At 37.2% G+C, this 15,135-nt stretch overlaps 1 protein-coding gene across 5 annotated transcripts in view; it reads right to left on the reverse strand.

The window, feature by feature from the left end:
• Window positions 1–11,569, reverse strand: part of RNLS (renalase, FAD dependent amine oxidase) — a 282,593-nt gene extending 271,024 nt beyond the window's left edge. For 3 of the 5 annotated variants that reach the window (XM_053585267.1, XM_053585266.1, XM_053585263.1), the window contains exons 1-4: window positions 11,320–11,567; window positions 10,381–10,486; window positions 9,580–9,722; window positions 5,511–5,669 (exon numbers count right to left, since the gene is read on the reverse strand). In XM_053585267.1, coding sequence (XP_053441242.1) covers window positions 5,511–5,669; window positions 9,580–9,722; window positions 10,381–10,486; window positions 11,320–11,437 — 526 coding nt within the window. In that variant the 5' untranslated portion in view covers window positions 11,438–11,567. Of the gene's footprint in view, window positions 1–5,510; window positions 5,670–9,579; window positions 9,723–10,380; window positions 10,487–11,319 lie in introns of all 5 variants that reach the window. The other 2 variants (XM_053585264.1, XM_053585265.1) reach the window with 2 other exon arrangements.
• Window positions 11,570–15,135: the final 3,566 nt, after the last annotated feature.

Here is a 15,135-nt window from a genome sequence, read left to right on the forward strand (position 1 = left end):
CTTAACTATCTTCTGTAAAGTGGCCCATGCTAGAAATGAATGAGTAGTACAGAAATCAAGTATTAGAAGAGCCTCTGACAGGTGGGTTGCTTGAGTCCAGGAGATCAAGCAAAAGTGAGATCTGGACTCCACTAAAAATAGCAAAACTAGCCTGGTGGTGTGGAGGTCACCTGCAGTCCCATCTACTTGGGAGGCTGAGGAAAGAGGATCGCTTGAGCCCAGGAGTTTGAGGTTGCTGTGAGCTGCTGTGACGTGGTGACGTCGCACTCTATCTAAGGTGACAGAGTGAGATTCTGTCTCAAAAAAAAAAAAAAAGAGCTCTGCAAAGACGTGACTTTCATTCATCTGCTTCTTGAAGTGATATTAGGCGGCTTGAGATAACTACACGAGACCCTTTGTCCAAAATTAGCAGTGTCTCCCCATCCCTTATAGGAGATGTAGTATTGACACATTTCTGTTCAAAGGAATTTGATTCTCACCTCTATGGAATCATCTGGTAGGATCAGGAAAGCATGAGAGTGCATGTAGGGATAGGAGAAGTGATATAGGGAAATTTGAGCATCAGACCTAGCTTCTTGCTTTCTAAAAAAAATGACATTCTGGTATTAAGGATATGAAACAGCACACCAAACTATTAAGGATGAGTATTAATTAGGAGACCTTTAAAAACATGCATTCCTTCATCAAAGGTGTGGGGGAAAAACCTGAGGAGCCCCATATGGGAGGCAACATGGTATAAGGGGAAGAAACCTTCCAGACTCCCCACTTCCTATAATTGCTCACCATATCCCAACTATTTTATTTTACAAGGCTTCTCTGCATCTTTTGCACTGCCTCTGCCCCTCTCTTAGCAGGAGGATGGAAGAACTATGTATGGCGGGGAAGTCAGGTTTGTGAATTTTAGGCCACTAAAGCCTCATGAAAAACTCTGCTTAAGTGTGTACAAGACAAGAAACCAAGACAATAATGGCATTTGAAACATGCCTCCTTATTCTGGACCACACCCTCTCCTGCCCTTCACATAATAAACCCTGTGTGATCTTGTACAGGGTAGGTCATGTCTTAAATTCCTGATCAGAGTGGAACAAGCAATGAACAAGTCTCTTTCCAGTCCTAAAGCTCTAGTATCCAAAGTTCACCCCTTTATCCTCACAGCGTGTACTGGGTACCAGAATATTCTGAGACTCTCTCACGCCTAGAAGCTTATAACCAAGTTGGGAAATAAAGCACATTCATTCTACAGGGATCGACTGAATAGCTACTAGTGGTGTCGGGTCACAGTGCTTGATGCTGGGTGGGGCAGAGTGGATACAGCACTCCTTTCCTTATGAATTTTATGACTTTGTGGAAAAGACACTGAAAAATGAGAATCACAATGAAATCTGATGAATGTTATGAAAGCACAGAATATCTCAATCAGGTCAAATTGAGGGGGTAGAAATCCTGTGGGGTACTTGTTAAAGTTAAAGATTCCCTGGCCCTATCCAAACGTTGGGAATCAAAATCTTCACAAAAATGCCCCTTAAACTTTTTTAACTAGTGATTTTCATTAGTCAACTCTGGAAAGCGTGGTGATTCAATGTGAGCAGGACACTATGGGAACTCATACCCAAATGAAATAATGAGTAATAGGATAGTCTCTAAGATGAAGTCACATACAACAGTGGTTCAGAGTGCAAGCTACTGAACTTCACCTCTCAGCTTCCCCACCAAGACTGGAGATGATAATAATGCAGGATTGCTTTGAGGATTAAGTGAGTTAATCTTTGCAATGTTAATACATAGAAAGTAGCACGATCAGAGAACAAGAAGGAAAATCAGAAATGCCTCATAATATGACACATGAGGCTTCCATGTTCTCCCAATTGGGAAAATGTAATAAATAATTGCCAAAAGAAAAGAAGTAAGTTCTGTTCCTTCCATAAAAAGCTAAAGAGAGGGGGATAAAGAAAAATGGGATCACGCTATAATCAAAAGGGAATTCTTTCATATAAGAAATCATACTTATGTTGATACTAAAGGTCAGATATGATTTAAAGAGCGGAGGAGAATGAAAAGAAAAACAGAGAAAACTAAAGAACTAAAGACACAGGGCTGTTCATAGTCTATACAAAAGTGAGACTAGGGATATACAAATGTGTATCCCTAGTTTTGTCACTAAGTAAGTAGGCATTTTTTATTAAGTTAGTTAATTCTTATGGGCTTAAATTTATTTCCCTGTGAAATGTGGTTTTGCTGATTGGGTTATAGTTATTCTGTTTTGATCATCTTCAGTCTCTAAGGATTCTAAAGGGCACTGCTATCTATATATGACCCACTAGATGGCAATATATGGCTTTGTAACCGAATGTCTTTTTCAACAGGCTCTTACCATATCTAATAATCCAATGAGAGCATTTCTTAAAGGTTCTCCAGAAAACAGATGGTTAGATATTAATTAATTCCTCATACTGAGGTCATTATGGATATTTATAAAATAAAGAGAAAGCAGATGTTTTAATCCCTTTGATTTAGACACACAGACATTAAAGGATCTTTGTGAGGTCACTCTAGTTTAATCCCTTACTGCCAGAGAGAGTTATTTCTTAACAAAGAAGTAAACACAGAATGATCTACACGGCAACCATCTATGAACTGAATCAATACAACATCCCAAAGACCCTCACTCTCAGTCAAATATACCAAATCAAGTACTCTTAAACATTTTCATCATAAACAGCCTACATATCCCACAATAATCCTCCACTAAAAAAAAGAAAAGGGGGCAGCGCCTGTGGCTCAGTGAGTAGGGCGCCAGCAGTAGGGCGCCGGCCCCATATGCCGAGGGTGGGGGGTTCAAACCCAGCCCCGGCCAAACTGCAACAAAAAAATAGCCGGGTGTTGTGGCGGGTGCCTGCAGTCCCAGCTGCTCGGGAGGCTGAGGCAAGAGAATCGCTTAAGCCCAGGAGCTGGAGGTTGCTGTGAGCTGTGTGATGCCACAGCACTCTACCAAGGGCAAGAAAGTGAGACTCTGTCTCTACAAAAAAAAAAAAGAAAAATGACCTATTTCTTTTTTCGCATGACATTTTTAAAAAAACAGTGTTGATGCTATCTTTTTTTATAATAAGAGTAAACTATTCTTATTTTTAATGTTAGGGCTATTCACAAAATTGTAAAGAAAAAATTGCAAATCACATCTGAGTAATAACCAATGTTAATATGTTTGTCAAACTATTTTTGATAGATGAAAGGAAATATAAACATAAATATCTTTTTTCAAATTAAACATATTTTTAGATCTTTCCATCCATGTTAATAAATATTTTATTATACTAATGACCACTAGCACTTTACTGTTCACAGGTAAATATTGACAAAAATGTATACAGGATGTCTTCTGAGAAATCATACCCTAACTGAAAGGTCTGGTCCTGCCCCACTACACTAGTCTTCACAAAACTGACAGAATCGCTTCTATTCAAAAATGAATAATGACTAGAGAGAGGCCTATGCTGAGAAAAGAAGGAAGACAACAAAAACAGAACCTAACGAATAAGCTGATGAAAAATACATGTCAGAAAAATTTTGCCAGAAAACAAATCAGTTCAGCCAACATTCAGACTTTAACTCAGTAACAGGAAAAGAATATATGACCTCTTTGAAACATCCATCTCAAGGAAAGGGGCAAAAGGAATTCTTCTGAAATTTACATGGGTGACAAGGAAAGAAGGCTAGAAAAAAAGTAAAAAGTATTGCAAAGATCAAAGGTGAACATGATTTGAGAGAAAATGGCAGTTATGAGAGGGAGTTACTGTGTGTGTTTGATAGATATTCTAAGACGATAATAAATAGAGCAAAAAAAAAATCTTCATATAAGTATTAGAAGGAAACTAATCTGGAAACAGGGCAAGGAAAACAAGGAAAAAGCTGAACCTTCAAAGTGAAAGTAGACAATATTCCCCATGAACAGCTGACACAAAATTAGTAGCAGGACACACATTTATGAAATTACTGGACTCAAAGATGAACAAATATAAGAAAGATGCCTCTAAAATAAAGTATCCCCGAAAGGTTTAAGTATGCACAAGACAAATGAAAATAAAAGGAAAACATCTCATTTATCAGTCAAGGTCAATTTGAAAACAAAATAAGATAAAATGAGACTAATGAGAGAATTTTTTAAAGTCAAAGGGTATAATTATCATGGAGGTTTGTTATGAATCAAATAAAATCATAAAACTGCCACCAAAAAGCCCAAGAAATACAAAAATGCAATGATAGAAGATGAATTAAATTATCTTTCTCAGCCCAACACAGTTCAGTTATACATAAAAAAACAAGATGTAGGAAATTTAAATACAATTATTAATGAGCAGGCCCTTAACACATCTTAAGAGTCAGTCTATGCCATAGAGTTATGTTTTAGATGTCACCAATACAAATATTGAGAAATATTTTCAAAATGCAATGTTGAAGGGTCTCTTTTAATATACAAAATTATGTAGGCTTTAAATATCAGAATATCTAAGGCACAAAATGATAACTATACTGTATTTTAATAAATGTTATAGTATGTTATTAAAACAATCTCAGAATCTTAGCCAAATGGCCGAGAAAGGATGAAACAATCTCAAAATCAATCCAGTTATTGCAGACCTCTATGGCAATAAATTATCCTACTTTAAATGAATTTGCAACAGAAACATTATATTCATGAAAGAAGTCTTTGAAAATAGCTTTTTATTCTGCTTATAGTCATCTAATAAATATTCTAATTCCTTTTATATTATCACATACTGTACTAGAAAAGAAGCTGTATTTTTGCTGCATAGTGACACTAGTACTCATCGGAAAAAATTGCCTTTGAGACATATCATGTAACATAATAGCAGTTATGCTCATCAAAAAACAATTTCTACCACACTTCTAAGATCATAAACCATACTTATTACCAGTTTTCCTTCTAACAGCAGCAGAAAAAGCCATTTCTCTATGAAACCCAATGTCAATCTTAGCTATGCAATAAAGTTGAGAGCTATAGGCATATCAACACCCACTGCCACCCCACAGCCCTGATGCCAGGTGCACCATCACAGGCTCTGCTTTGTTATCCATAACTCATGGGCTTCAAGGCAAGATGAGATATTCTCTAAAATGCAGTGACTTTAGGCTGGGCACGGTGGCGCACACCTGTAATAATACCACCAAGGTGGGCAGATTGCTTTTCTCCAAAATGGCCACAAAGAGACTGTTCTTTTAGGAGAAACCACTGTATATCCATCAACAATACTGACCTACTGAAGGCAAGGGCAGGAAAACAAAAAAAACTTCTAACTAGTTAAAAAAAAAATTCTATGGGTTTCATTGTGGCAGAGACTAATACCATGAGCTGGGCCACAAGTATCAGTTTTTAAAATATGCAAATCAATAGAATTTATAATCTCTCCTTTGCGAAGAGAGTTAAACCAAATTCACGCTCTGTCAAAGAAACCTCATTCCCTGAAGTAGGCAGAGAACAGAGGCAGACTCACAGTTGGCGATGTCCCCTTGAAGCTGCAGAATCTGAGGAACTGGCATTGTGAGGACAACAAGATCAAACTGCTCGGGGGAGCCTGCTTCTCTGGAGACTTCCCACTTGTCACTTCTCAGGTTGATCTGGGTCACACACTGTCTGAAGCAGACTTCTGCACCTGCTCCGAGAGTAAAACCAGGTTCCCATTACTAGGATTTTCTATATAAATAGAGAGGATGTGAATAGCACAAACAGGATTTGGTCAAGTGAACATGACCATCAACCTTGTCTTTCAACAGTCCCCAGGTTCTCTTTCTTTGTTTACTTTCTAATTTAGTAGGAAATCATCCATATGATGACCACTCAATACACATTATACCAATTTATTTCACAGATAAGAAAACAGATTGAGCAATGTCAAATTATATCCATATGATACTAAAAGTTCATTATCTTTGCAGAGCAAGTATACAATTCAGTAAAGGTGTTCACAACTAATTCTTCTAGTAATAGCTAGAAGAATAATATCCCCTATCAAAAGAGTTAATATTCTTCATTAAAGAACTTTAAAGAGATTTCTGTAAGAGAAATGCAAATTCTCATCAATAAATCATCTCAAGAAGAGTAAAAATCTAGAGTACCCTCCTATCACATTTTCCTTCTTGGCACTTAACATGAGGGTATTTTAATAATCATTTGCCTAATTATTTGTTTGATATTGTCCTCTCTTTTCATCTGTAATCCCATGAGCCACAAATGATGCCTGATCTGTTTCTATGTATACCACATAGCATACATGGCACAGAACTTGCCACATACAAGGTATTTAATAAAGATTTGTTTAAAAGAATGAATTATGAACCATAAATTAAAAGATAAGAATGTATATTGGGTCATTAAGTCTCCTTTGTACACTAGTACTCACTTTACATTTCAGCTTTTGGAAAATTTCTATTTAAAAACAAATCCAATGTTATTCAGCCTCATGTAACAAAGAGAAATGAAGATAGAGTGAGAAAAAAAACTCATACTGAAAGATTCTATTCATTACCTGGAAAATCTCATGTTCCTAGTCACTAAAAATCTAGCAAAGTTCCAAACTCATCCACCAGGTTTCCTCTCTGTAGCCCCTCCAGCCCAGTGTGATCCTCCCTGTCTGCCACGTCCTTCAGCCGTCACCACCTTTACCACTCATTTGACACTGATTCCAAATGCCTGCATGCTTTAGTTATGTCCTATCCATCCAATAACACTCTAGACTCCTCTTGTCAGGTCTTTAGATCTCTTATGCCTTGACCTATTTCATTGTCCCTTGATTATTCTGTAATCCTGTACCATAGTAAGCATTAAATTTTTTTTTAAATGCAAATAATAGGAGGAGCATGGTGCTAACTAGGCCGAAAGATAATCTATTTGAGGCAGTGAGCAATATTCTGTTCAAAAGTTAAAGCAAGGGCTTGTATGACATGCCCAAGGCTTTTCTCTGGCCCCTGCTTGGGAAAGGTGCGAGAACCTGTACTTTCAACACTCTTTCACCATCTCCATTACTTTGGCCAGATACTTCTGCTTTGCCCTGTCTTATTTGTTTAGGATGACAAACCCTACTTGCCTCATTTGCTCCATGGCCCTCTCCTGGACCTCAACAAAGTCAATCAATTCTATATACAGCATGGCCATAAAGTTTGTTTGCAATTTTATGGCCACCCTGTATTTTATTTGTTTATGTTTTCACATACTATTTATTTGAAAAAAGCAGTATATTGTTCTTACAAGTGGTGTGTGAGTATGTTTAAGGAAACTGAAGTCACTGGCCTAGAAAATTTTCTACACCCTAACTAGAATTGTATCTGGCCACAAGGGGTTCTGCAGAGTGGGTGTCAGTGGTTCTCTAAGTGTGGACTCCCAACCAGCAGCAGCTAGGAACCATGAAAGCTTAATAAAGGCCATATATTTATAATCATTAGTTTGTTAGTTACAAAATAAAGCTAATATGCTACAAAGAATAAGCTAATTTTTTAAGAGATCGCTTAAGAGTTTTCTCTGAAATTAACAACTTAAACGGTCTGTGAAGCTAGTGAAGCTAGTGAATGATGCCACATGATTATATCAATGTACACAGCTATGATTTAATAAAAAAAGAAAAAAATTAAAAGCTTAATAATGTGCAAGATTATGAGATGCCTCTGAAATTACAAGCTAGAAATGCACATTCTTAGGCCCCAAACCATACCGAATCAGAAACTTTAGGAACTGGGTCCAGCAATCTGCATTTAACATGCCCCCTAAACTTGTTACAACACACACTCAAGTGTGAGAGCCACTGGGATAAACAGACCCAAAGTAGGACAAAAAATGCACTGATTGTTGATTTACATATTATAATGTTTTTCCTGCTTTTTTCCCTGTATTTTTCAAGTTTTCTATAAAGAGTATGCAATTCTTTATTAAAAAGTTACGTTTTGAATTATAGTAATGTTTTACATAATGATAAGAAAATCTACAGAATTCATTATCTCAAGAAGCTTTATAAGTTAAAAATATAAATAGGTTTTTACTAAGAATTGGCTAAATTAGAACTGATAGTCATCTAATATATGTAAACTATATATAGAGGGGCCAAAGAATATATACATGTTTTAAGAAAGGAAAAAAACTATATTGAAATTGTGGTACTTACATTGTGCTTGACTTCTGCAATTACAAGCAATACAAGACACAACATATATATACACAAGATAACAAGTGTTATATATATATTTATTATATATAATTATATATTATTATGTATTATATATTTATATATTATATATATTTATTATATATATTGTTATTTGTGTATATATATATATACACACACAAATTTAATATAGTTTTTTTTCCCCTTCTTAAAACATGTATATATGTTTTTGGCACTTTCTACATATAAACTATTTATATATATTAGAAATTCATATATGTACAAGGTACTATTAGGTTCTATGTGAGCTGCAAAGTATTGACAATGATCTCTTCTCCAAAAAACTTCCAAAGCAAAATTGGAAGATAAAACATATGTTTCCCAAATACCTACAAAATAAGGAGACAGATACAAAATATTTAAGAACATCAGCTCTGTAAAGTCAAGGACTTTGGTTCCTGTATCATCGGTACCTAAAACAGTGTCCATCATATAAGCATTCAATAAATGTTTATTGAATAAAAGGATAAATGTATGTGTGTATGTATGCATGTGTAGATGCGAAGGGAATACGTCCCATTTACCCTCTACAAGTTCACTGAACATCAACTGACAAAAGGCAAATTAAAATTTTCAAGTTTATTTGATCACAGTTTTACGTGATACAAGAGCTTTCAGAATAAAGACCCCAAGATATAGGGGCAACTATTTTTATGCTTAGGTTCAACACAGTATGGACAGCTATGTAGAAATATGATTTGCCAAAAAGGGTATGATCTAATGTTAATTGACCGATTGGAGAAACTCAGCAGGTACGTCAGATAATTTCTTTATGACCAGTTTTTACAAGGAAAGGTAGGGGGAGTTAAAGTAATATTTTTAGGTTTTATGGCTGGCTCTGGAGAAAAGGGGTTCTGGTTTCTATTGCCTGCCTGTGGGGGAAAGGGTTCTAGTTTCTATGGCTAGCTTCTAGGGAAAATGAGAGATCAGAGACAGGATAGGGAAAGGTCAGAGAGAGCTGTTTCTGAGGCCTTCATTTTGGAATATCAGTTTCTAAGCCCCTATATATGCATGCATGGATATATAATACAGTTAGTAAGTACTTGAGGATTTCAGTAAGTATACACATATAACTTGGGTCAAGTTAAAATTATAATGGAAATGAAATTTTTTTAAGTTACGGGGAAGCACTATACGAAGCTAATGAAGCATGTAGCTCAATAGATAAGAAGCATAAACATTTTTCTGGAAGCATATTGAAAAATGTTATTGATTACTTTGGGGGAAGAAAGACTAATAGGACAACATCTACTTTTTATAACTTTCTGTATAGTATTGCATTTAATTATGCACATAGCTTTTAGTTTAAGATGCTAATTTCAAAAGAGGGCATAGAAAATCTTAGTCCTACCTGACTGTTTCAAGTAATGCTTAGTAATTGAAGAAACTCCTTGAGGTGCCACGAAGTTACAGTCTCCTTCTTTCATCACCATTCCTTCAATAGGAGAGGTGAGAGGTTTCAAAATGCCGTGAGCGAACAGTTCATCATAAAAACTTAAATGAAATAAATCAATATATACAATGTAAGTATGTCGTATGAAATACTATATCCTCTTCCACAAATTCTTAGAGCTTATAATTCTAAATCATAACTAGAAATCTTCATATGATCAATATAATGTAATTTTGTGTTAAATAAAATTTATAATTCAGATGAAAAACAGAAAGGTTTTGAGAATCCACAGATGTTTTGCTAACATTAGCCAAAGGCCTATTTCTACATAAGTATATTTCAAAATTAAGATTAATGAAAACAAACAGAAATGTATTTAGCACATCAATTTTAAACTTGGTGAAGAAAACTAACTCCCCAAGCAGCTATTTATTTTCCTCTTTCCTCAACATCAACATAGAAATTAATATACGATGACTGCATTAATGTACACAGCTATGATTTCATAAAAAATAAAAATAAAAGAAATTAATATAAATGTACTGAGAACATTTATCATCTTATCTAGTCTTCTCAACAGCCCCATGAGATAGATGTCACAGTTTCCTTTCCCTACTAGTATCATCAATATGAATAATACCATAATAATTTCATTGTGCTACAGGAGACAAAGTTTAACCACATTAAATATTGATGATTCCCTATCTTTTTTCATCATTTATCTACTAAGATAAATTCCATCCCTTGCAACTAACTCACCTCTGGTGTTTTTTGGCATAATGAGGAGTGCAAGTGATGTACTGAGCACCCAAGTCAGCTGTGCACTGTGAATTGTGAGGACTGCTGGCTGTGGTCATTCTTCCCCCTTGAATTAATGAATCCACAGAGAAATGTCACCGCACTAGAATAAACCTTTGCAATTAATACAATTCAGGTTAACTTAAAACACTGTGTCTCAGTGAGTAGGGCGCCGGCCCCATATACCGAGGGTGGCAGGTTCAAACCCGGCCCTGGCCAAACTGCAACAAAAAAACAAAAATAGCCGGACGCTGTGGCGGGCGCCTGTAGTCCCAGCTACTCGGGAGGCTGAGGCGGGAGAATCGCTTAAGCCCAGGAGTTGGCGGTTGCTGTGAGCTGTGTGAGGCCACGGCACTCTACCGAGGGCCAATAAAGTGAGACTCTACAAAAAAAAAATAATAATAATAATAAGTCATGAATAATCATCATCAGTACCCAGCACTGTTACTAGTCGTACCTTTAGTAAAAGAAACGATGAATGGAATGTCAGAATGAATGAAACAACTAAGGCTCTTTCATTCAGGCAGTCAAGTTTCATCAGAATGACAGGGCTGTGTAAGCTAGATCTTTGGACAGCCTTGGTCTATGGGCATTTTTGGATCGTCATAATTTAGAGAAAGCTGTAAAGGCACAGTCAGACCGCGACAAAAGTCCATTTATTAGGGACGGGGTAGGCCTAAGCACTGCTATCCGGGGGCTCTCCCTCGCGCCCCCGCGCAGCCCGGCCGCCGCCCCCACCCTCGCCCCTTTTCAGGCTGGTCCCGGCCGCGGAAGTCCCTGGTGACGCGACGAGGCGCGCAGTGCGCATGAGCCGCTGAGGCTCTGGACTTTTCTCCTCCGACTTACTCCCGTGCGGCCCGCGCCACCTGTTAAGGCGCTGCGGGCGGTTAGGTAACCTACCTGCGTCCCCCGCCTTGTCCCACACGGTGAGGTGCAATGGGCCGGACGTCTCCCTCCTCAGCAGCGCGGCGCACAGGCTTCCTGTCAGCCCGGCGCCCACGATCAGCACCCGCGCCATGGCGGGAGGGAGCCGCGGTGAGCAGCACTGTGCCTCCGCGGCCAGGCCTGCCAGCCAGGGGCGTGCGGAGCAGCGGCCGCCGCCGTCGGGTTCCCGGGGCTCCGCGCGCCGCCCCAGCCCGGTGCCGCCGGCAGGGGGCGGAGAGGAGGCGGCGCGAGCCTCGCGGCAGGCCGGCCCTAAACCAGGGACAACCTCTGGGTTTCCTTTCGCCTGGAGGGCGGCGACCTGGCTTTTCAGACTGGCGGGCCCTGCTGGACAGTTTCCAAATCCCGGCCTGCCCCCTGCCCAGAAGAGCTTGGAAACCGCATAGGGACAGCAGCAGAACCCGCTTCGCACAGCGCCGGTGTTGACTCCCGCGGAGATCCAGCCTATGCCTGTTGGGATCTTTGCTATTTTAGTACTCTAGGTTTGAAAATGGGAAGGAGAGGGAATATACCTGCAATGCCAGGACAAGCCTTCCTCGAATGCTTGAATGGCGGCTTTTAGCATAATAGGAAAGTCATTTGGAATCTGGACATATCCAAATATTAATAAGATAAGGATTCGTGCCATTACCACTGTTTTTGTTATTGTTGTTACCCTCCTAATATTTCCCGGAAGTTCTCAAGGAAACAACAAAAACCAATGAGAACCCTGAACTATTAAAAAATGAAGAGTTAGATTACACTTATTTGCAGATAAATTATTACTGGAAAACTCTAGAGAAACCAACTATCAGAACTTATAAATTGACAATGTAGCCAATTATAAGGAAAACTAAAAATGATGAGTTTTCTTCTATGTCCATATCATAATAAAAACCATGCGTCCAATTAGTGATGAATAATGTATATATGTAATAAGAGATAAAAGAACTATAAGGAAATGTAGATGCACATATAATGTAGCCTAGAATTTCTAAGCATTAAAGTGAAAGGTGTAACTGAACAGAAAACCATTGAATACATAATCGTTTACTACTTGTTTGTTGCAGAATACACAAGATGAAATACAAATAGCAAACAAAATTTTGAAACATGAATGAAAAATGGAAGTTAATATTTAAAAAATCTTAAAGGCAAATGACAGACGCCAAAGGAAGATGTTTATAAATTGAATACAATTCTAGAATAAAGAGAAATATGTAAATACAATAAGCATATTTAACTTTTTTATATTTAAATACTAATTAAAAAGTACCATTTTTAAATTTATTAGGAATTACTTTTAAAATGCAGGTAAACAGTAAAATATGCACCTATATATATTAGATGAAAGTGTAATGGACAATTTTTTTAATTAAATCATAGCTATGTACATTAATGCAATCATGGGGTACAATGTGCTGGTTGTATATACAATTTGAAATGTTTTCATCAAACTGGTTAACATAGCCTTCACGGCATTTTCTTTTTATTTATTTATTTATTTATTTTTTATTAAATCATAGCTGTGTACATTGATATGATCATGGGGCATCATACACTAGCTTCATAGACCGTTTGACGCATTTTCATCACACTGGTTAACATAGCCTTCCTGGCATTTTCTTAGTTATTGTGTTAAGACATTTATATTCTACACCTAGTAAATTTCACATGTACCCTTATAATATGCACCTAGATGTGGTCCCACCAATTACTCTCCCTCCACCCATCCTTCGCCCTCCCCTCCCCTCCCTCTTCCCTTTCCCCTTCTTCTTGGGCTATAATTGGGTTATAGTTTTCATAAGAAAGCTATAAATTGGTTCCATAGTAAGACTGAGTATATTGGATACTTTTTCTTCTATTCTTGAGATACTTTGCTAAGAATATGTTCCAGCTCCATCCATGTAAACATGTGAGAGGTAAAGTCTCCATCTTTGCAATGGACAAATTTTCTAGGGTACAGGTTGATTACCAAAAATCAAATTAATCAAATTAAAACCATGCCCTTTAAGCCAGACAATTATCTTGGGAAAATAATGTACAGGTAGACATCAAAGTTGATGTATAAATTCACTTAATATATAGAAACATTGAAGTATTTACTCATTAGAAGATTAAGTCATGGCTACTCATCTATATAAAGCTACTAAGGATGTATGGGAAATGACTTACCATATAATGCTGAAAAACACAGGCTACAAAACTGCAGTGTAATTCCAGACTTTCATAAACACGTAAATGTATATGCAGTATTAGAGAAATATAGAAGGAAGCAAGTGTACTTATATTTTTTCTATTTCAAATTTTTTACGAAATCATGTGGTTTTTCAACCACTTATTTTAACTACAAACTAAAAGTGATATGCTGGAAAGAATAAGCTAATATTCCACAGTTGGCTACTGGCACTAACACATCTTTCTGAAGAGATAGGAATGAGTAGATGACCTAGAGAAAATTAAGATAGCAAAATAACTGGGATAACTTTCTGTTCTAATATTTACTCTTCCTACTCATCTTGACCTTTTCCCTGGATTTCATTCCTATAGGTCTTTTCAAGATTTGCTCCTTGAATGACTTTCAAATCCAGCGTAATAGTCACCTAAAAGAGGCCATCTGTAACCACTTGACCTATAATAGTCATCCAGTGACTATTCCATACACCTGTTTTATTTTTCATATTGATAAATCACTGTTAGAAGCTATCTTCCTTTTTTAACCTTTATTTACTGTCTCCCCCCCACCATTAGAATTTAAACACCAGTAAGGTAGAAACTTTGTCATATTCAATACAGTATCCCTGGCAACTAGAATCAAAATTAGAATTCTCTGAGACTACGAGTGTTCAGTAACTGCTTGGAAGACATACAAGGCTTTAAGGATAATACTTTTAAAGAAAGATAAGCTGGATTCAGTTGGATAATTTCAACATTAACTATCCTTTCCCAGAAAGTGCTTTTTAATGGTATAACATGACTGTAATCATATAAAATATGTCCATCAGCAAACAATGTTTTTTGCATGAATAATTATGGACACAAAATTTCTGTGTTATTTATCTAGATTTTGATTATTTAGATTTCATTGAATATATTTAAAAGAGCAATGAACCTTTTGTTTTATTAATAAATGTTAATATTTATAATACATCAGGAATTATATCCATTGTAAGTAAAATTATGATGAAAAATTTTAGACATCAACTTAAATGTATGAGAAGATACTTAATTTAAGAAAAACTCTCTGGAGAGTAAGCAAAAATATTTAGATGACACTGGGTAAAGTATTTCTGATGTCCTGTCAAGTCATAGCGTTAAGCAGCCCACAAGGAGGGTTCATGTTGCTCGCCACACAGAAAGCCAGTTACTGAGACAATAAGGATTGTCAAGGAGGAAAGGATTTACTACAGGAGATACAGAGAGGGGAAGGCACAGACTGCCTCAACTCCACCTCCTGGACCAACAGGTTTGGGGGAATTATGGAGGTAAAAATGAGTAACGCTTGAGGGGAGTGAGCACCACTATATGTTTGGGGTGGAGAGTAGGGCACTCAAGTACAGTGAAAAATCGTGTTAGTTTTTACATCCCATGAACAAAAAATAGTGGATAAGTCCCTCCCAGGGCAGGGATTTTAGTATTATAATGAGCTAGGGGTTAATATTGGTCATTATTTTAGTCCTGTGTGCAGGCTTAGGGGGTCCTTGGGCATAATCCATGGTGGCATATCACTTATCTTTTCTAGACAAGCAGGTGGTGTAAGGCTGTGCAGTTAATCTTGTGGCTGCAAGGAGGCGC

This window comes from Nycticebus coucang, chromosome 3 (genome assembly GCF_027406575.1).
Source record: "Nycticebus coucang isolate mNycCou1 chromosome 3, mNycCou1.pri, whole genome shotgun sequence".
NCBI classification, from domain to species: Eukaryota; Metazoa; Chordata; class Mammalia; order Primates; family Lorisidae; genus Nycticebus; species Nycticebus coucang.